Source organism: Fopius arisanus, unplaced genomic scaffold, assembly GCF_000806365.1.
Source record: "Fopius arisanus strain USDA-PBARC FA_bdor unplaced genomic scaffold, ASM80636v1 scaffold00126, whole genome shotgun sequence".
Classification (NCBI taxonomy): domain Eukaryota; kingdom Metazoa; phylum Arthropoda; class Insecta; order Hymenoptera; family Braconidae; genus Fopius; species Fopius arisanus.
Genome location: NW_011887865.1, coordinates 242,942 through 266,492, shown reverse-complemented (window position 1 = coordinate 266,492; position 23,551 = coordinate 242,942). Strand labels below are relative to the sequence as shown.

General features: G+C 35.7%; 1 protein-coding gene across 2 annotated transcripts in view; it reads left to right on the top strand.

Moving 5' to 3' along the window:
* Positions 1-23,551, top strand: part of brp (bruchpilot) — a 47,221-nt gene that overhangs the window by 15,085 nt on the left and 8,585 nt on the right. The window contains exons 2-6 of one of the 2 annotated variants that reach the window (XM_011313622.1): positions 2,598-2,747; positions 7,084-7,180; positions 8,910-8,965; positions 21,309-21,320; positions 22,859-23,026. In XM_011313622.1, the coding sequence (XP_011311924.1) occupies positions 2,598-2,747; positions 7,084-7,180; positions 8,910-8,965; positions 21,309-21,320; positions 22,859-23,026 (483 nt within the window). The remainder of the gene's footprint in view (positions 1-2,597; positions 2,748-7,083; positions 7,181-8,909; positions 8,966-21,308; positions 21,321-22,858; positions 23,027-23,551) is intronic. The other variant, XM_011313623.1, reaches the window with a different exon arrangement.

Genomic DNA, 23,551 nt, shown 5'->3' with positions numbered 1-23,551 from the left:
TTATTTTTTTTCTTTTAAACAAATGAAAATGGAAATGAAGATGAAAATGAAAATAAAAATGATTTTTGTCCTAAACAAAATTATGTATTCAACGAAAATCAAAAAAAATTAATATATATATTAAAAAATTGAGATATATTCATATTACATATATCTACATCTTCTGATGTATATGGACATGTGTTTACTATATATATATAATTTTTCTGTTGTTTAAAAAATGAAAATTGGTTATCTCCTTTCAATTCTGAGATATCGACTGAAAATTGGGCTCGAAAAAAATGCACTCTTATGGAATTACTTGTCGGATATCTCGGAGACGTGTGCCGGAAATGTTGAATAAATATTCTGAAGAATGTACGTAGCCGCCATCACCAACGATTTGTTAGTGAAGACGTCAATTTAGTTGATCCCCTCATCCGAAAACTAGTGCTTCAACTAATTGTTCGGACGTAAGTCATAGAGCTAGAATCAATATTCGAGTTTCTCATTTGCCAACACAACACATTGTGTGAACCACTAGAGCATCTTCTTCAGGTAATTACCTCGATTTAGTCCGCAAATACGTGACATTTTGTGATTTATTTGTTTATATAAATATTCATGAATAATTACGGAGTAATTCATTTAAATAAATCGTTGCATTTTTTAATGACAATTTTTATTCAAATTTTTCTCGTCTTGCCGCTCCACTTTTTTTTACTGCGAATTTCCGCTGTTGAATTCTGAAAAGATATCCGTAAACAAGTTCTGATTTTTATCCAGCAATCTCATCTTTTCTCGATAACTCTCAAACTTCAGAGTAAAAATTTATCCCCTAGACTTGGGAAAACGAAAAATTCGACAAAGGCGAAAATAAATTCCGCGAAAAATGATCAATCATAAAACTACATCAAGTTGTAATAATCCAAATAATCCAACTTCCAATTTTTCCGTCTTTCCTGGTAATTTCCATTGAATTTTCTTTCCCGCATCCATATAACTTTCCACTGCCCATTTTCCAACGAATTCCGCCGAAATTTCCATAAAAAAAATGAGCAGTCGTCAGTGTTATCCGAGAAGTTTCATCTTTTCTCCGAATTTTTTATGGAGAAGTTTCCCGTAAGAGTTGGAAGGGTGTGGAGCACCAGGTGCCAGGGAAGGGGTTGGGGGTTGAAGAAAAGATGGTGAATGCAATGCCGGAGGTTGTCTAGGGTAGAGGGATAAAAGTTGTTGGATGTCCTGTCATTGGTGAGGGGAGGGAAAGGCCTTGGCGTATTAAAGGGTGTAATGACGTCACGAGGTACGGGGTGTGGCCTCAGGGTGGTGTGACGTCACGCGTCGCTAGATTTCCTGGAATAATCGGGTCAATCGCTGCTCACTACACGATAGCTGAATAGCTTTGCTGTATTGGCATCGGTTATCCATCGATACAATCTCTTAACAGTTATGTGCCCTTTGGGATAGACATTCCATCCCTCGATACATCATCAGGGATTTTCCTGTCATAATGCCCTTGAACTCTTTGATTTTTTCGTTCAAGTGTCTCACGCAGCAGAGAGAAAATTAGTTTTGAGTAAACGTCGGGCGATGATTCAGAATGATTTTTACGGTACCTCCAGAAATTTTTACGTCGATATCTTCCATCGTGAAAATTCTCGGGAAAACTCATGAGTTCTGAATAGGGCAAACATTTCAGTGAATACCTCCTCGATTTTCATGCTCTCCTGATACTTTCCCAAACTTTCGAATTTTCAAATTTCAGTGAATACTTCCTCGAAAATTATGGGTAATTTTTTTAGAGATTTTAGATGCCACATGATAACACCTCACACGTGTGAGATTAGGCGCGTGGAGTGCGCCATATTAGCTAGTAAATACAAATGAAACAACACATATTTATCTACCAGACAATTTCCGAATGGAGCACCCGCAGGACATCTCCAATGAATCAGAATACAGTTATATTAGTTGTACAACTAGCATGGACGAGTGTCACATATGTACAACGTTGATGGAGGGATTGACGCAATTGTCCGGTGTACCGAGAATTAATGCGACCCCCGTGGAGCGTTAGTTGATGTACAACAAATGATTTCATACGCGTACGAAATTGTCCCAGTGGGAACGAAGTTGTCTATCCCCGACATTTTCTACTCTGTTGTGATGTCGGTTTGCAATTTACCCCACAACCCCTTGTGCCAACCACTATTTTCCCCGTCGATAGTACCACTATTGACCCTTCTCATGAAATATTCTAAAACCCACAGAGAATAATATTCAATTGTAATACCACAAAAACTTCAAAATTATCGGTTATTGCTCGATCGAGTAATAAAGAATTTTCGTGACCTGTAATTTTGTTGATTTCTCGAAATTGAAGAAAGATAATGAAATTTTGATAGATACCTTTTTTCTGCCTCTGATCTTTTTCTGTAAAAAAGGTTTTGGCAAAAAAATCGATATTTTCCTTCAATTCCGAGATATTGGCTAACTGCGCTTACCACTTCGCTACTTCTACTTCTGCTTTTTCAAAAAAGTAAAAATCTAAAGACGTGACGAGAATTCAAATAAATTTTCATCCAATAAATTAATAAAAGACTTATTATTAATTTCAGAAACAAAGTATGATGGTGAGACAATTGGAGGAAGAATTAAGAATGCGGATGAGGGGTCCTAGTGTTGAGATGCAGCAGCAAATGGAAGTACTTTACAACGAGAATGAGCACCTAACGCGGGAGATCGCCATCCTGAGAGACACAATAAAGGTGAGACACTTTGATGAAACCAACCACTAAATTTACACCCCCCTTTAACGCGCAAACATCATCAGCCATCGCCTTTATGAAGATTGAACCGGGATTTAATCAACTTTTACGAACTGACACTCGTGGTTTTCTACATAAACAGCACGAGAGCCGAACAAAAAAAAAAGAGCCATTAAACTCAGAGAACTTGATTTTATTATACGCGACACATTTCCGAGAGAATGAACAAAAATGTTTTAGCGTAAGCAGTACAAAGAGCAAAGGAACAGTAAGAGCCAAAGGAAATGCAAAGGATCACAGTGGTAAAAGCATTTTAGGTCAGACGTGAATTCGGTAACGAGACTTGAGGCTCGAGCCTCCAGCAGTTCTCGATTATGAAAGTCTCTCTCACAAAGCTGTTAACAATGGACATCCCGTTGTTTGTAAAATATTGCTAAATACATATACCCAATATATATATATATCTTCCGCTCTGTCTCTTGTGCTGACGCAAAGATTTTCCTCTACAAAACCGGAATGAGAATGCAATAATAAAATCATTATTGAAAATTTTTTAAATTAATTACGCCTCAATTTAAATTACTTGTTTAATATTGATATGATGATGTATGATGTCATCTATATTCGATATTATTTTTTATATTTTTTATTATGTATTTTTTATATTTTTTTTTATATCGATAGGTTACGAGTTCGATTAGTCTGTTCTTTTTAGAATCGGATATAATTGAGGGTAATGATTAGTAATCAGTAATTCAGGGATTCTTATCAGTAAATTAGGATAAAAATGATTTATCACTGAGTGAAAATTGTGCGGAAATTCTAATTTTTTGTCGTATGCAATTTTTACTCAGATTTTCTTGTAAATATTAATTTTGCACCAAAAATTTTCATTACGCACCAAAATAATAACAACCGAATGCTTTTATAAATTTACGCTATCACCACAAGAAAGAAAGAAAGAAAGAAAAAAGAAAGTTCCAATCACAACTCGACAGTCAGACTAAATAAACAATTCCCAACAATTTCCAACAAATCGTAGAGATGAATCAAAATATTGCATTAATGGATTGAATACAATTGGCGTTCACGTGCGCATCGTTAGAGAAAATACAAACTTGTAATGACTTTTCTTATCGAAAATAGAACGCATTCTGAAGTGGTAAAAATAAAAATACAATAGATAAGAAAGCAAAAGGGAATTCAGTGTTTACAATCCTGAAATAACCCTGACATTTTTGCTTGCGACGATCACAGCTCTGTTGGCATCTAGATGTATTTTATCACGAGTTGATGACCCCTTACCGGTGAAGAGGTGGACGAACTGTACAATAAAATTCCTGGCACGAGACGCCATTTATTTTATCGTGCATGTGGGTTCGTTGAAAAATCGTTCCACATCAACCTCAAACCTATCTTCCGGCATTTTCACGACTTCTTGGGACGATAGAGGCTAACGAGGCTACATGATGCTGCACATTGTGATATTCTTGCATTTCTCTGGGCTTTTGTGCTCTGGTAGATACAGGGCAAATGCATTATTCAAATTATGTCAATATTTCGAATTTTTAAAACCACTTGTCCAATATTTATTATTTTAAGAATATTCTGTAGCCATTCCACAAAAATTTGAGTTTTTAAAATTGAGAAAATGTAAAGTTTTTGCGTTTTGCTATTTTGTTGGGATTCATGAAGTTTCGAAATGCCGGATTTCCTCGGAATAAAAAGGCGCAATACTGTGAAAAAAATACCCATGGAAATAATCGCACGAGTGCGGAAATTCCTGAGTCATTAAATAACAGGAGAATGGGAAAATATTATATTTATTTGCGTCAAGCCCATCAATAATTTGTCGAAGCACTAAAAAATGGAAAATTCACCGAATTTCGACGATTTCGGAGTACAAATTTCACTCGCAGATTATTTCTAGTATTTTTTTATTTATTTCTATAGTATTTTCTTTTTAGATTCCCTTCGAGTGCGTAAAAATTCACTTTTCAGCAGATCGTGGTGAAAAGATATTTCTAGCTTTTGGTCATTAGGCGGAGATTTTAATTACGAGAGACGCGACCTCATTACCTGATGACAAAACTATTCCGAGCCCAAAATTTCAATCAATGAAGAAAGGACGCGATGAAACGAAAATTTGTTTTTCACCTGTCCATTTGGAGATTATCACGACGAAGTTAGAAATAACCGTAATATTTCGTTTTTAGTAAGTGAATTCACCGAGTTACATGTCCGAGTGAATCTCCAGGTCAAACTAATCGCACAATGACGTACGACAAGCAACTGGTCGCCTTTGGCCAAAGGCCAGATTATGCAGACGCTTTCCTCGTTCCCTCGCTCATTATCGCATCCCTCGATTATTCACCCTCGTTTCCAACTAGTGAATTCTCACTAGGACATCAGTGGTATAGCTCCTAACTCTAACCCATGACCAGATATCCCTGGGCAAAGCCAAAATCCACTCCGTCACGTTCTCATCCTGAGAAATCTCAAGTCACGTATGACGAAACTTTTCTTTTTCACTGGATGCTCCAGTCCTTTCATCTTTTATGAAACTCAAGTAATTTATTCTCGTCATGCAAACCATGTGAATTTTTCAATATTAAATCGTACTGGAATTATCTTTGTCGATCCGGAATTATTTATAATAACCGATGTTAGCGTGAGGAATAAAAAATTATTAATTCTTGTCGTTTCTCGGGCTGGAGATTTTTGCATTAAAAAATATTCGAATGAGACATAGACAAAGAAATATGTGGAAATGTTACTCTATTTATATAAAATATATACACATAATATATTTAATATATTATACAACAATATATATTCAATAAACTAAAGATTATCAGCATGATCGAGGTGAAATGCATCGGCAATCGATTTCGTTCCACAATAATCAAATAAATAAATATTAATAAAATAATTCAAAATATAACAATTACTGTCCCATCAATTGTTTAAATCTTCGTGAATAATTTCAATTCATAACAGTTGTAAATTTTTAGGAATTATCAATATTAATCTACTTCAATTCCGTTTAGATCTTCCAACAACATTTCAATCTCCAAAATCTGACAACCCGATTAAATGACAGAATAATCTCAGATGCTACATACTACGTAATTTCTGCATTCATCACGTATTGCGGAAGTTCTTAAGATTAAGCAACGGAGGTTTAACTCATTAACAACATTACACCCCTAATTTAATATCGCACTCGTGCTCATTCATAGCAACGATGAGACAATAAATTTTATAGAGAAATATTTAAAAAGTGAAATTAGAGTTAATCTGATGGGATAATGGAGAACTGTTCAAAAGTCCCGCGCTAGTTGGTGAACCATCCAGCAAAGGGGTGTTTTCCTTGGAGGATGGGATTCCCCCTTGGCAAGACTATTTCTAGCTTAATTGCATTTCCGTCGTCAAAGGGGGTGTCATAAATTCGTTATGTACTCGGTGGTATGACTGAAGACAGTGTGTGTAGTGTGAATGTCACCCATTCCTGCTCCTGTCACCTATGCACTCATGAATATTTACTCACTTTCATTGAACGTTGAACAAATAAACTCTAGCCTACGTCTATTTTATACATTTCTATTTCTCAGAGCAATTTTATCTCTAATTTTCTTAAGTTTACGCTACAGACTGTGGAAATCTCCGTCATAATTCTGTAAATAAATTATTAAATGTGAGGGGAGTTTATTTAACTGTGAGGTTGGCTTTCTAAAATACTTTTCGCCTTGAATTTCTGAATAAATTAACGACGTCAGCTAGTTCTTCTTTTTTTTTTTATACATTTTTGGGAAATCCTGGATTTGTTTGGTGTAAAAAAATCTACCGTTTTGATTGGATGGTATACAATAACGAAAAAACTCCTGAATTCTGGAGTTACTGGAAATTTAATCGAATGTGATATTTAGGGGTCGTAACGAGATTTAAAATTCAAGCTGCTGTCAAAGTATCAATAACCGCTCACCGGGAAAATTCAGAATTTTCGAATTTCTCCAATAAAGGTGGAGCTTCTACTAGAGATAAAATGTTCAATTAAATTAAACCCCACAACATTGAAAATTCAATTGTAAATTTCACTGATAGTTCCTATTCCCAATATTGTACTGCGTTCGACGATATCGATTTGAAAAATATAAATCAATATTTTTTGCCAGTTATTTTTTATAAATATTTCATCCACACCCGAGGAATTGGATTCAAGGAATTGAACTCATTTGGAAATTGAAAAATAAAAAAAATCCTTTCTACAAATGAGAAACTTGACAATTCATAAACGACCGAACTGACAACTGAATTTCTGTTTATTTTTTTTCAGGAGCTTGAGCTGAGAATAGAAACTCAAAAGCAAACACTGCAAGCCCGCGATGAAAGCATCAAAAAGCTCCTTGAAATGCTCCAGAACAAAGGAATGGGTGAGATAATATTTTTTTTTTCCATACTTTTTATTTCTCTCGGTGCGTCGGAACAATAACATAAAGCATTCCGTGAGAATGTATTTCCACAGAGAATTTAACGTTAGACGAGGATTTCAAATGATATCACCAAGAGTTCTAGTCACTGGGGATCTTTGATACACAAGGGGAACTTATTTATCAAACACTCCATCATTGATTTGTAAAACTAGGGTAAAGGTCACGATCACGCGCGTATAGAAATGGAATAAACGGAAAAATCTAAACGTAAATTACGATTTCAAAACGTGAAAAAATGTTTTTACGGTTTGCCATTATTTATTTTATTTAATGACTCACAAAGTTTCAAGGTGCACCACCATTTTCTTCCATTTTTACTGAACTTTTGAATAGAATGACAAAACAGTAAAAACAACGCAAAACCTTATGTTTTTTCATTTCAATCTTACCAATAATTTATCAGAACAATGAGTGATATAAAAACTGAATAATAAACACGAGAGAATCATAATAAGAAAAACTTATTAAAAGTTTCTGTTTCATCAATCCATAACACCGGAATTTAATTGCAGACAACTAAAATCCAGAATTCGAAGAGATCTAAGAATCCTGTTTAAAGATAAAATAAAATTCTCGCGATCATTATTTTCTTATCTTCTCGTTTTTTCTGAATGTTTTATTTTCGCGTTGACAATATTATTCTCGTCTCTATAAATAAAATCCGTAGACAGCAATGAACTCAACGAGGTGAAATATATAATAAAAATTCGAGAGATGAAGGAATGAAGGAAATCCGTACAGAAAATAGGGCACAATGCAATTTCACAAAGACTCGTGCCACAAAGTAGCAATAGTTATTTCTACAACCACTATAGATCCTAGTAGTTATTATATTGCGGGGGTTGACGCCAAGATGAACTTTAGAATGCAATGAGAGTGCATTAAAGAAGATTTATCCTACGCACATGAGTGGAGCGACTGGGAACAAGTGGAGCGTGTACCACATTCGCTTGAATAATAAAAATTCCTCCAATGCAAAAATTGTGAGAAAAATATGGAAAGTGGATGGTAGACTAAAGTGGCGTTGAGTGTCACGTACGTAGAAAAACTGGGGGCTCTATGGGAATGAGGAAAATCTCTTATAAACGTCTCCTACTTCGAAAATGTGGGATTTCAAACGGATTGTTCGGATTTTTTACTCATAGAACTGTAAAATTCTCGTTAATCGAGGGATTACGTTATTGGTAATGAATTTATTGAAGTTGTAGTAAATTACAGGTAATGGTAATTTACGATGACTAGCCTCATTTACTTTTTAAAATCGTTCTCCTCCTTTTTAGTGAAAATTCATTTTTTTTGTTTTTGGAAAAATTGTTGATCGGATTGACACGGAATAATATATCATTATTTAACAACTCCCAAAAGGTCATGGTCCTGCAAAAATCTTCCTGCTTTCTTTCTAAACTTTTATAAAATTTATTTAATTTTTCTTTTTTTTTGGATAAATCCGATCGACAATTTATTATAAAATCGCAAAAACCGTTAATTTGCGCCAGCACTCCCGAAAAGTTGGCCTACGAATTTTGTAAATATAATTTACGTTTACATTTTTCACGGTGCGATCCAGCAATAAATAGGGTAATTGGAAAACTCATGTGGAATCAATTGCTGATACGATTGAATTGGCGACAATCTCGCGAGCTTCTCGTTGGTTTTTCTCCTGTTTCAGGAAAAGAGGAGGAGAGGATCATGTTCCAGCAGATGCAGTCCATGGCGCAGAAGCAGGTCCTTAAGCATTCTAATTCCCGTGTAATAATGTAACTCTGTCCGATATCGATAATTTATTAATTTAGTCGAGATGATAATTGAAAAGAAAAAAAAAAGAAATCAGATAACTCGCGATGCGTAACTGTACATCTTGTAATTCGAGCCGCCTCATCTGATTGTTTGTGGATTAGATAAGCTTGCAAATAGTAGTGACTTTTCTTTGCGCTGTGCATTGGCTTCCGAATATCCCAGAGATACGAGAATGACATCATTAGTACGATTAAAATCAATATTTTATTTTACGGTACTATTGCCGTGATTTGAGATAATTGTCATACATCATGGAGTTCTAGGCAGCATCATTCACTTTATCTACCCTTTAGATATTTGCCTCTGTGTCATCATTATACATATAAACAATATAGAATCTCTCGGGAATTATCGCGAGGTAACCATGGCAACACTATTTAGACAACAATTATTTATTTTACATATGCTAATTGTCAATTTTATTTGCAGTGGTGGAACGGACGAGTATATTTTTAATAAACCATTAAAAAAATTTTTTTTTAAGTACTAGAGATACGTCAGGAACAATAATTTTAGAAAATCTTTAGAAATATTTAATTCCCCATTAAAAACATTTTCAGTATCTCAGCAATTGGAATTTACAACTTATAACTTAATTACACAATTTTTCATTAACTGCAATTACTTCACATATTCTTCCTGGAAAATTTTTCCGACTCAATTTTTTAAAACAGTTTTTTAATTAAATTTCACTCAGTTTCTTTGTCGGAAAAAAAGTGATGAGATTTTTACATAAACCTCACGAAGTCTTTTCCACCACTTAATTATTTTTATCTAATATATTTTACAACCACTATTTACTTAATATTCGTCAGTTTTATTTCGTCACTCTCTTCGTCTGCTTCTCCACTCAATCTAGTTTCTCAATTTTCCTAATTAAATTAAAACGCTGATGAAGATTTGAAGAGTTGATGAAGAGGGAAAATTCACAAGATAATTCAGTAGTGAAGTCTAACAATTTCGTCTTTCGACTCCAAATTATCCCGATAATGACTGATTGGGACAAAATGCCTGTTGTTTTTGGTAATGAAGAGATCTTTTCGATGGCTTCACTACGGAATGCACCACAGCACTGAATTTCCACATAATTCAAAAACTAAAGCCATAAATGTTTCTGTTGATCTCAGTGGAATGGCATCGAACAATTCTCTCACGCTTCGAGTGCCAACTTAAGGCACTCCACTACCACTTCTATCTGTTTCACCCCGAGTAGTTGAACTATATATTAAAGTTGCCATTACGTTGTCTTTTTATCTTTGTGACACTTCGCTTGCCCCTGGGATGTCTTCATATATCTATACTGTTATATCCTCATATGTTCGCACGTTATTCGTTTTAGTCCGTCACCAGCACCAGCACCAGTACTCTTCATCATTGTTTGTATCACTGAGGAAACAAATCATTTTTTATTAATCAGTCGTCCAGTGGTAGCACTAAACGAGTCAATTGATATTAAAATAGTTTAAATATTTAAAATATAATGAACAATCTCAAGTGAAATCGTTAAATCAACATCTCTATCTACTTTTCCTTTGTTCCTTTTTTTTCGACGAGACAGACGATTTTTCTGTGTATAATTAATTTCGTAATTGAAAAAAAAAAGTTCTGTATATGATAATCTCGAATTGTCATTATGAAAAACACAAGTATTTCTTGCACAATTCCATTGGAAATATTTTCTTTCTCATACTGAACCGTGATTACGTTACAATATATTATAATACTGTATGTTTCCGTGTTTAATGACTCTGAGGATCCATGGCAAAGAAAATGTTTCACGAATTTCAGAACGTATATTTTCGTTAAAACAATTAGATTCCCTGGCAGTGTATGTGCTTCTGAGTTCACTGGCACTTGGTCCTCATCATCTTACACATCAACTCAGTTGTACCGAGAGTCGTCCTGTTTTGATAATTCGTTTCTTTATTCTCAGTTATCACTCAACGTCTGCATGACTTTCGTCTTTATACAGACGTCCTCCCCGAATTTAGCCGAAACAAATTTTTTGAGTTTTTTGAGAAATCGTCGATCGGGTTGATGCAAAAAAATATATTATTACTGCATTTTATCATTATTTAATTACTTCCAAGGGAGTAAAATAAGCCATGATCTTGATATATTTTTTTGAATAATGATTAATGATAATGATATATTTTTTTGATTATTGAATAATGATAAAATGCCAAAACGAGATATTTTTTCGGATCAATCCGATCAACGGTTCGTCAAACCACTAGAAAAAAAGATAATTTTGTCTAAAACAAAAGGGGTGGAGCATCATTGAGATGAGATAGTGCTAATCACCTGTAAAAAATTGCAATACGATTGATCTATGGATTTTTCTGTAGAAAATATTATGGATATGGGAATATATTTGTCCGAGTGGGATAGGATTTCCTGAAGAAATTTCTGCATAAAAAATTCCGCAGAAAATTCCATATTTCATTTCCATTGCAATTTGACGGAAAAGTTATTTTTCCTACATGTCGATCCATGAGAGAATGCGGAAAACCGATTTCCTCATGTTTTATCACGTCCCTGGATCCATATCATCTCTCAACAAATTTTAACTTTAATGAAGACTAAAATTTCGGTTCTTAATGGACTTGACTCCCTTACATAATTGACTTCCTTCATTATCCAGGAATAATTGTTGAAGGGAATTAGAGAAAGAGGACGACTCCTACGGAAAATATCTCTAGATCAAACGGTTTACTCTGATTGGCGGTGAAGTGGAGACGTAAGAGGGATTTGCAGATTGTTTTGTAACAATTTCTTGAATGAGTGGGTTAAGGAGTAAAGATTAGAAATCTAGAAGAGGATAAAATTTCCCGTGAGAAAGATCTTGGTAATTTACCCTAAGACCAGTACTTATCGAGATAATCCACTAATTAACAACGAGGTAATTATCTCGAAAACCACTGGCTTTGGGAAAATCTCTCCAGACTTTTTAAAGATAAATATCTCTCTCAGATGCAATACCTCGAGAAGATAACTAAGAAATTAAAATAAAAACCACTTCACTGCTTAATCAACATTTATGTTTCATGGCATTTGTGTATGTGCTCGTTTTAGATCTAGGTTTTAATCATTAGGTGGAGTCTCTTCATTGCGCGTCTCGAGACTTAATCATCTGGTGATAATTCAATCGGGAATTAATTTTCAGTGGAGAAAAAAAGAGAGAGAGAAGATAACATTATTTTTGAATGCCTATTGTTTGTTTGTGTGAGTGAGTATGAGAACAACATGAAAAATTAACATCATGGAGCTGCTCGGAGTGTTTGTGTTAAAAAAAAAAAAACGAAATTGCCCACCAAAATTCATATCACATCGATAATAATTTTTCTAATTTTGTTTTTTGTTCAGTCTGACCACAGGAATGAAGTTGAAATTCTTATCATGAATTATTTTTCTGAATCATCACTTGTCGTTATAGAACATCGAGGTTTATTGTGATCTCGGTCATTTTAAAAATCTTTAATTCAACGTGAAATGAATGTGAGAGAAATGAAAATGAAATGAAAAAGATAAAAGTGGTCCGATGCTACCCTTCAATCAACTCCTGATAGAACTCCCATTGGTCTCTTTGCTGCTCGCTACATGCGTCCGCTAATTTTCCATTCCACAGCCTTCATGCTCTCCTCCAAGCAGTAATTAATCTGATGGAGGGTACGTTGTGACTGCATGCTATTAATTGGCCTTCGTGCTTTCTCACCTCGATGGAAATCTCCTCCGGGGGTTGAAAAATTATCACTACAGCCAGAGACAAACACAACCAACTTTATAATCTCTTTAAAGTTTTACTCGTAAAGATCAAGTGCTCACAATTACTATTACTAAGTTACAATCCCTTGGGATCGATTCGTGTGCAGCTGTTGGGAGAACTTTGGGGTTATTAAACTTTGTAAATAAATAAAATTACTGTGGGGATAAATGGATGGTTTTTAATGAACGATTAATGGACTTTGGAGTCGTCTTCAGACCATTTTCACATCTTTTTCGCGTCTTTGGAAATTAGGTCAATCTCCTTTTGTGGTACACTCAAATTTTATTAATTTTGAAGAGTTTAAAAGCCCAGAAATTTTATTATAAATATGCGATAATGATAAATTAATTATCGGAGCAAAAACGTGCAGCAAAGAGTGCCGAATCATAAAAAATCATCGCTTCTCACACCCTTATCTTCCGCTTCTGTTCGTCCAATGAAATTACGTTGCTGAAAATGATTTTTGATGTTTAATTTTCTCATTTCTGTTATCAATCAAATTTCCGTTTATTCATCTCATGACGCGAAATGAATCGAGAAACGGCGGAGGCTAAATTATAAAAAAAAAGGATAACCATTGAGTATCAAGTACGGTAAAGAGGATAGTCTCATTATAGTGAGATAATAAATAAATAATTGAAACATCGATAACTGATGAGATGCTGAATATACTGCGTGGAATGAATCGCTTTGAATGTTTAGGAGATTTTTTTTTTTTGAGAATAGAAAATGATCCTCACAAGGAGGATAATTCTCATGCTCGCATCCACCTCTCCACCCCCTTCTTTTATTCACCAATCGCCATGTTCATTTTTTTTTTCAATTAATAATAATGATTGACCGATATAATTATTGATATCGTCATTGCCATCTTCATCGCCATCTTCATGAAAAATCAATCGACAACAAGCATCACAACAAAAATATTATATCCGTCTCGCCTCTAGGACAAACTCAAAAAATTATTGGCCATCGATGTGCGCGCCCGAACAACGCGACGGAGGACCAAGCAGGTACACGCTATTACACTCATTAAACACGAAGACAGCACACTACCAAAAAACGTAATTAGTTTTTGAAAAATTTTTATCATTAAATTTATTAACAACAGAGATACAAGATTCCGTCATTGATCAACACATCAGGACAATCAAATTTTTTTTTTCATCTTTTATTCTTTTGAGTAATAATTAATCTTGAGGATTTTCTCCCCTTTTTTTTGCCAAAATCACCGATTTTTTGGGTTTCACCATTTTTTTTTTTTTGTTGGAAAAAACCTACCGTTTTTGTGGTTTATAATTATTTAATAATACCTGAAATGGTATGAAGGTGCAATAATTTTTCGGTCTTTTTTATAAACTTTTCAAAAATTCATGAAACTTTAGAGAAAGACAGGAGAATTATTGCCCGCTCGTTAAACTTTGGGGGTCATGAAACAATCGTAAAATTTCAAAACGGTATATTTTTTCGATCAACAATTTATCAATTATCAAAAATTAAAAAATCGGTAATTTTGGCAAAAAGGGGCAGAACATCTGTAAGGAATTATAGCTAATACCTTCTCATCAGATTTAAATGAAAAAATATACCGTTTTTAAACTTTATCATTGTTCAATGACTCACAATTTTCCGGAGTCATGCGTCAATTTTTCAAAATTTCTGGTAAAGTATTGCGAATTTTCGCAAAAATTAACTGAGAACATAAAACTCGAAAACTACATTTTGTTGCGTCAATTTTCTCACCCGTTTTTTCAAAAATTTATAGGAAAATGAATAAATAAAAAAAAATGAGAAGATATCGGTAATAATCCCTCAAGACCAGAGACACGCGCTCGATATCGTCTTTACACGCATCAATATTCCCGGAAGAAAACCAAACTCACCGATTTTTTTTTCTCATCCATTTCCAAACTTCACGATTTTTTTTCTCATCCATTTCCAAATTTCACGATTTTTTTTCTCATCCATTTCCAAATTTCACGATTTTTTTTTCTCATCCATTTCCAAACTTCACGATTTTTTTTCTCACACATCGACACTTTATCCATCTCATATCAATGAATCTCATAGTTGTCCGCGGTTTTTCATGTCTGTGTACCATTCGATCATATTCCTGCGATATTGTTTTCATTTGCGAATCAATATATGAAAGAGCACGTATGTAAATTGCACCGGAAAACCGAGCCAGATATTTTAGTCAAATGTTAGTCATTTAATTATTATCGTTAAAATAATTCTAGGATACCGAGGATTGAAGGCTCGGTTTTTCATCCGAGGATATCAATTTTTTTCAGTGTAAAAGACACTTCCTAATAAACAATCATTGCATAATAATAACAAGTCTACATTTTCCTCTTTTCAATTCAAATCATTCCAAAATCACCACCATAAATAATTATTTTATATAAAAAATTGTGCCGCAATGAAGCGCTCTTAATTGTTTATCAACCAAAAACAATAGCAAAATTGATTATTGATTAATTTCTCTCCAAATTCTCCTCATGAATCCACTATTTTGCAATAATCTCTCCGATTGCGAATGAAAAGAGAAAAACTATTCACTAAAAAAAATTCGGAGGGTTCTCTTACACTGCAAAGCTCAATCTTCATCTTTCATTATAAAACATAAATAAATTCCGGAATGTTTAAAACCTCTGCACTGTATGTACACCGTTATATGCTATATACAACATTCGCTCAATTACTTGAATCACAAATAGATTATTTCCAACATTGAAACATCGAATGGAAATTGTTGTATTCCGTGTTCCATCGCGACTAGCTTTATCATCATTAAATAAATTGGTGGGTAGCGGAGAATGAACAATTTCCATTCAGCTATTTGTGTTTACCCCATTTTATTTATTACACATCATTAGTCGTGACACAAATTCAGCTAAAGCTCCATCATATCACGATTAATCCCAAGATCGCGTTCTTTCTCGTTTTATACTATTCTCTCACTCTCAATTAATACATTGTACCTCACCTCACCGATTATTGTTTATTAATTTACCGGTTTATTTGTCTGTTTATAACATTACACCTGTTTACTCATTTACTGACTGTGTATTTTTATTGTTACACTGGCATAATGATGGATTTTTATATAATCATTTGTCACACTTGAAATCAAAATTATATAAAGAAGATTCTCCGAATTTTTTCGTTAATGTAATTAATGTTCGAAGAATCTTTATCTATACATTTCACATACATCAGCACATCAGTTGAATGCATAACAATCGATAACAATTGATATAAATTTTCCACAAATATTGCAAAAATAATAGTGCAAAATATTTTGATGAGATGGCAAATATGTTATCTGTCGACACATAGCGTGAGAAAATATGAAAAAAAAATCAATTGTTATGCATATTAAGTTAATTCTCGTGGTGAGATCTTGTCCATAATGAGCATATCACCGCGAGTTTGTGACGCGCAGGCGCAGAACTTGCGACTGCAGCGGCGCGTTAATAATGACGCTTTAAATGCCTGTCGTTCGCTATTTGCGAGATGACACACAAGTGGATGAAATATAAAATGTAGATCAAATGAAAATAGAGATTGTTTGCTCATGCGCATGGTGAATGCAACGATGGACAAAATGTCGGCCGTACGTCGCGGTGGGCGAAAGAACTGCGGCGTCGCCCGACGTCGATAACTATTCTCAAGAGGAGTATCAGTATCAATATTATTATCTATAAAAACCTATGTTTGAAAAAGAAAAAAATCGAAAGAAAAATGAAAATAACAAAGCGGTGAGATTGACTTGAATGAATTTCTCAAGCGAAAATCATGTGCTTGCAGATTATAATAACGAACACATTTGAAGAATGAACGTAAACTGGGGATCGACGGGTTGCCGGCGGTGTGCCGGTTTTCAGACAAATAAACAATTGAAGGAGTGATTGTAATCATTGATGATATTAATGGAAGAATTATTGGAATAACGAGAAGAGTGTACGAAGCACAGCGGGAACGTCGCTTTTCTTTCGTCAACCGGGACACTCCGAGATGAAGCACAAACAACGTCTCCTCCGAGAGTTGGTTTACCGATCATCAGCGAGGCTGTCGATGATGTTAAATTATGATGTTAATCGATTGATCACATTATCACACCCTGACAACCATCAACAGCCTCGTAATGATCATGAACTATCTCACAGCACAACAACCAACCACCAACACCAAAAGCCACCAACTGAATGAATGAATAAATACAAAAATAAACCAAACTAAAAATAATAATTTCAAGCATAGGTGAGTAACGTTTGCCATTGCTTGTTATAAGGAGCTCAAAGCGACGAACGAGACTCTGAAGAGCCTCCAGACCCAGTTGGAGCTGGCGTACGCCTCAACAGCATCATCAGGTGCTCCAGTAGCAGGGAGTACCGGTGGCGTCGGCGGCGGTGGTGTTGGTATTGGATTTTATGGTACAGGCACAAGCTGCAATACAGCAACAGTCCTCGGTGGTAGTGTAGCAGTGCCGGGTGGTGTACCAGGTAGTACAACACTGACAGCCATACTCGAGACCAAAGATGCTAGAATACAGACACTTGAGAAAGAGGTCAGCCTGCTGGAGGCTGAACTGCAGCGTATACGAGAGTGCGGTGGTAGACTGCGCGAACAACTGCTCAAAGCAACGGCTGTACCAAGTGGTGGTACATGTGGTGTATACGGTGGCAGTACAACACCTGGAGCTATACCAGGTACAACAGGTATCGAAAGTGTTGCCAAGGGACGTTCCTTGTCACTTCCATCCGCGTTTGGAAGTCTACAGGCATCTGTACTGACACGTGGCCCCTCCGTTATGACAGCCCTCCTACCACATGGACAAACACCATCATCATCATTAACAAATCCGTTGCTTGCCGGTTCGACAGGTACATCCGGTGGAGCATCATCGTGCCTAGCTGGTTTGTCATCTGGTGTCAGTACTGGTGTTGTCAATCCCTACACCGATCGTCATGGATCACACTCGGCTCAACATCATTACACCCATCATCATCATCATCTACCGACACCCTATCAGCAGCATCAGGCACAGCAGGCACAACAGGCACACCAACAGACTATACAGCAGCATCTCAAACACATTGAGCCGGCCGCCGCCGGCGCCCTGGCACTACATGCTCACACCTTCAACAAGCACGATCTCAACTTCAAACGCCAAGTAAGTTTCTTCATCAACAACGTCCGCATCGAAAAGAACGACGTCATCTAAGATGATCGAGTGTGGATGCAGCTCACGGAAGACAAGTCCTCCAACACTGGATTTTTCCTATTTTTTTATTTCTCATACGGAGCAGGGGATTTATCAATAAGCAATATTAATCACTGATTTTTCGTTGTCTCGGTGCTTGGAACATTGGTTTATCGTTATTGTTGTTTATACTTTTTTTTAACGCGTTACTTTCTTTCATTGAGACTTTCTTTGCAAGCTTTCTCGATGCAAAGTTCAATGCAGCTTTGTATACCTCCGAGCGAACCAAGCGTCATTTTTATGAGAGACCCCAGTGTTTATATCTTATATATCGTACTTCCCATGGAGATCCCTAACGACAGGGGGGTTTCCCCATACATATATTTACACATAGATATTATTATACCGTATTAATAGATTGTGGCGAAAGTATATTTAATGAGTGAATTATTAATGAGATATTGAGCGAATATCGTATTCATACGTCACATTCGACGTGTCTTCGCGGGTAATGGATTCCCTGTCTCGATCCTAAACACTATTATCACTACTAACACTATGATAACATTATATCACCGCTCTTTATTGCGGTTTTATATTATTCGTATTGCAAGCCACCCGTGTTCGAAAAAAAAAAAACTAAAAACAACTGTTCTCAATTATTCTTTTACCCTTATTGTATTTATCTCCAGTTATAAAATTCCATCGTCTCTATTATTTTTTAAAGTCTGTCTTTTCAGAGAGAATTATACTATATGATATACAGATTAACTCAAACGTCGAATCGGTAGTATATTTTTGCGACTCGATGTATACGATGTAGGTATATAGGGACATATATTTACCGCCAGAACGCTTAAATCCATTATGAATAATATACCAGAGGAATTTCGAATGCTGAGGTGGTGTTACGGACGTGAGGTGGGAAAATAAGAAAGTCTTTTGGCTGTGTAGCTTGCCGAATCTTAAATGTGCGTACCTAAACAAGCAGAAATATATTAAAATTTAGGCCTTAGAAACTGTTGACCCCTTGAGATGTCTAAGAATGTTAATTGTACAGAAATACAAATTTTTTTTTTCGTTCATTCAGAGTAATGAAAAACAATGAAGTCAATGCATAAAAGATTGTTAGGTTTAATCAGAGGAACTCGAACCTCGCGACTTTGGCTCTACTATATTTTTTCATAGAGATTAAATCCAGTATAGGCCACTCCCGAAAGCCAAATAAACGAATTAGAAGAACAAATAAATTAAAAATCGCGCAAATTCTATTGCCCCCTCTGCGTCCCACTCGTCTATAAATTAGCTATTCCTTCTGATGATTCCACGAGTTATGATGATGATTTATAAACGTAAGAAACTTCTGATGACTACTATTGTGAAGATGGAGGAGAAACTCAATTAATGAAGAATGAAATATCGTCAATCCCAAATCGGTCGTTACCAACGATCAAAATTTCTCCTCGTCCTCTCACTATTCAATAAAAAAAAAACGTCTAATGATTCCTTCGAGGACGAGGGAGATCGACAGTGATGTAAATGATACTTTGTAATAGCAATAGAGGACTGATGAATAAAATAATATTTTCGAATGATAAGATATTCAAGCAAATGCGCAAGAATAATTGCGATAATTAGATAAACGTGAAGTACGCCAGAGCGTGGAGATATTGTTGAAGAGTGAAAAATTATAATTGAGGAAAAATCTATGTGAGAATATCGTTGATTAATAAATTCATGCGAATCTGAAAATCTAGCGATAGTATCAATGAAACCTCTCCAAAATCAATCATTCAGACTAAATCATTCTTTCAAAATCACTCACTGCATCATTGCTGAAATCATTCAATCACCAATTGGTTCAAGTGATCAATTACCATTGGCGCAGTCTCATAAATCAATCATTTCAAGTATCCTTTTTACATCACTGATATTCATTGGCATTCGGACGTCCCATCACGACGAAAAAAATCCTCCGGTACTTAAAAAAATATGAAATTATAAAAAAAAGAAACAAATAAATTATATTCCTCCGTTTCTCGGACATTTTACAATTCTTATTATTTCAAATATTTCTATAATTTACATTATTTCAACTATTTTTCTGATTTCTTCATTATCATTTAGTCAAATATCTATCCACCACCACCGGCGAAGTCTTCCCAAGAAGATTATCTTCAAAAAAAATGCCCAGCTTTCACCACTCATGTCGTTACAATTTCCATTGAGCTTATTTCTCTCTCTGGCACGCAATCATCCTCTCATTACACCTTTTCATTATGAGTCTCTTCCAAATTCTCATGCCAAGAGATTATAAAATCTAGTTAATTTTTACCACCACGCCACCATCAAGCTCCAGCACTTGGTAAAACCGAACACGCCGATGAAACTGAAACAGTAGAAAATAATGAATATCGAGGAGACAAAGGATAACAGCATGCTATTCACCATTTTTTATTTTTCATCCAAACGTTTGTTCACGATGGCATGGTGCATGCAAGCGCAGCAAGTACTCGATGCTTTCGTCGAACTCAACTTTTATTCTATTTTTAAATCTCTCTTTCTCTCTCTCTCACTCTCCAAATTATCCAATTGTCATTATAATTATGGTTTTATGATTATCGTTAAATAACTCGTGAGAGTTTGAATTATGTTAAAAAATTGAGTTACTCAAGTTGTTTGATTATTTACTTGTGTTTAAGTTCCTGAATCTTTCTCTCTCTTTATCTTCAACGCTGGAAAACAGGTGAAGCTTGAAAAATAACGAAGTTATCACATCTTGATGTTAGGAGTGGCAATATGAATGATTGAAGAACAGATTTTTTACAGTGACACTGCGTTATTTTTCCTCACACCGATATCATCAGAGTTGAAGCGTTTGGTTTTTTGTCTCACGCTTGAGCGATACTCGGCAAACCATTCTTGATTACTATTGACGATCGCAAGTGCCACTGGCTCTCCTTTTTTTCACTCCAATGTCGATTGTTCCAAGGAGACGTCAAATATCAAATAAAAACCATTCAACTGACCAAACGTACCCCACCTCTGATGGTTTTCCAGCTTTTAAGCTGTACTTAAAGTCTTAAGATAAGTTTAAGTTATAGATAAGACAACGTATCAACAAATGCCAGTCGATTCCATCGATTCTCGCAAAATGGCAATTTTTTTTTCAATTCCACTGGATGATTTGTTGACTCTTGTGGCTGACAATTGCTGAGTAATTGAGTCTCGGTGGAATCTTGAGTGGTACAGTTGACGAGATAAGCATATTAAATATGGTGCCCAAAATATTTTAGCTTACTGAAGAGGTAAGGATATCACTTCACCCGTCGAACGAGAAGCACTTCCAAGCTCTCCAAGCACCCATTCCTTCGTTTATCACTGCGTTCGCTTAAAAGAGGCATCTTACATCCATAGTATCTGGATTATCGTAATTATTACCACCAGCAAAAAACAATGTAACAATATTTCAATTTTATTTCTTAATATTAATGGACTGACGAGTAATGTTCAAAAATTGGTGTTTGTTATTCTGTCATAAAGTAGTTGTCTTCAGAGTCCAACCGATCGTTCAAACTATATCATTGAACTATTTTTTTTTTTCATTCATCAGCCGAATTTCTCTTTATAATCATTATCGGTATCAACAGCATTTTGTATTATCAGTCATATAATCATTATCTGCATCAGTACAAATTCAAGTATTTTTAACGATGCCTGAATATCCAGTCATCATCATTATCATTAAATCCGCTGAATCGCGTTCTCATTCGCTGGAATAATGATCTTGCAACTTGTAACTCATCGCGATGGTAGAAAAATCATGATAAAATAGCAAAAGAGTCATTTAGTTCTCGCTGGGAGTCCAAAAGTCTTGACCTCCATCCATTTGCATCCCTTGTCACACATGTACATCAACATTTATCACGCGATATTCCCCACTGCCCACCCACTCTCATCATGAATCTCATTTGCAGGGTGTCTTGATCCGCTCGTTCTTTTTTTTTTAAATCCATCACAGGAGTCTTCATCATTTGGAGTCAAATAGACGAGTGTGTCATTTACCCCAGCGGCAGCAGAAAAAGAACCAGAAAAAGAACCAAAAAAAAAAAATGATAAAGAGAGTCTTTACATCCCCCATTGGGATTGAAATAGAAATTGGAGCAAATCCGCAAATGACACATTCGCTTAGACGTTAGTTAGATCTCTAGTGATACACGTAAAATGCTTACTCGTCTGTGATTCCATCAAAGTGAAATCAAGGGATGATGGACTTTGATGCTTTCACAGCGAGAACCACGCGCTATATTTATCTGCAACAAAGTAGACAGAGTCAGACAAGTAGGTATGTGTTATTAATTTGAAGGGAAATATGATATACAGACAAGCAACAGGAGGGTCGATGAATCGAATGAGCTGCACACTGAGAAACATCCACTCCAAAACTGTGAATTAACATCAATTCATCACATGATATGTGACACTAGGTTTACACAATATTCGTTTTAACGAGTCTACCACTGCATGCCCGAGTGTTTTGACCGATTGTGGAGATACTTGGGGGTTGTTATCGGGTATGGAATATGAATTTAATGATGAAGCAATGATAAATCAGGAATGAGTTGGTGAATCGTCAGAGATGGTCTGTCACACCTGAAATGATTGATAATTTAGAATAAACACATCTCCATGATCGGACAGAACAATGGGATAGGGTAAGACATCAAGTGACTGATTAAAATGAATATGAAGATAAAATGGACCGTCCAATTGAATTTGGCAACGGTCTGGTGGAGGGAATGGTGAGACTGATAGATTTTTGGTCGAACGACGAATATTTTCACAGCTCGACGAGCTCAGGGGTGAGGTACAGCGCAGGGATCAGGAAATCCTTGGTATGGCTGCCAAGATGAAGACGCTGGAGGAACAGCATCAGGATTATCAGAGGCACATTGCTGTGCTCAAGGAGTCACTCTGCGCCAAGGAGGAGCACTACAATATGCTGCAGGCTGACGTAAGACATCAAATAAATCTGATGGCTCTCTATTTTTCATTATTGAGAATAGCTGTGACGTCTATCTTGATGTATTCCTATTTTTGGGAGTGACAATTCGAGGCAGTTGGCTGTTGGTTGACTCGAAATAAAATCTATAAATGCATCACCTGATTTAATCCACGAGCAAATCGATTTTACCGAGGTATCCGTGCGACGCCTCTCCTCGGTTAGATAAATCGAATCGAGGCGGAAGCAGGTCACTGGGGTAAAGTGGGTCAGCTATGTGTCATGTGAATGTCTTTCAATTTTAGTATGAAATTTTTCCTCGGGCTTATTCCATTATCGAGGCAACACACTTTCCAGTACTTTTTTTTTCTCTCTCTTTTTTCTTTATTCGTTATTGTTGAAGAGCTTAGAGGGCCGGACTAATCTCATTGAATAGTCAGGGCAAGTTCTCAGCAGATTGAAGAGATCAACGGAACATGAGGAGCTGTGGTGTCTTTTATTCTGATATTCGCTCTGAAATATCTCATCTCGTTCGGA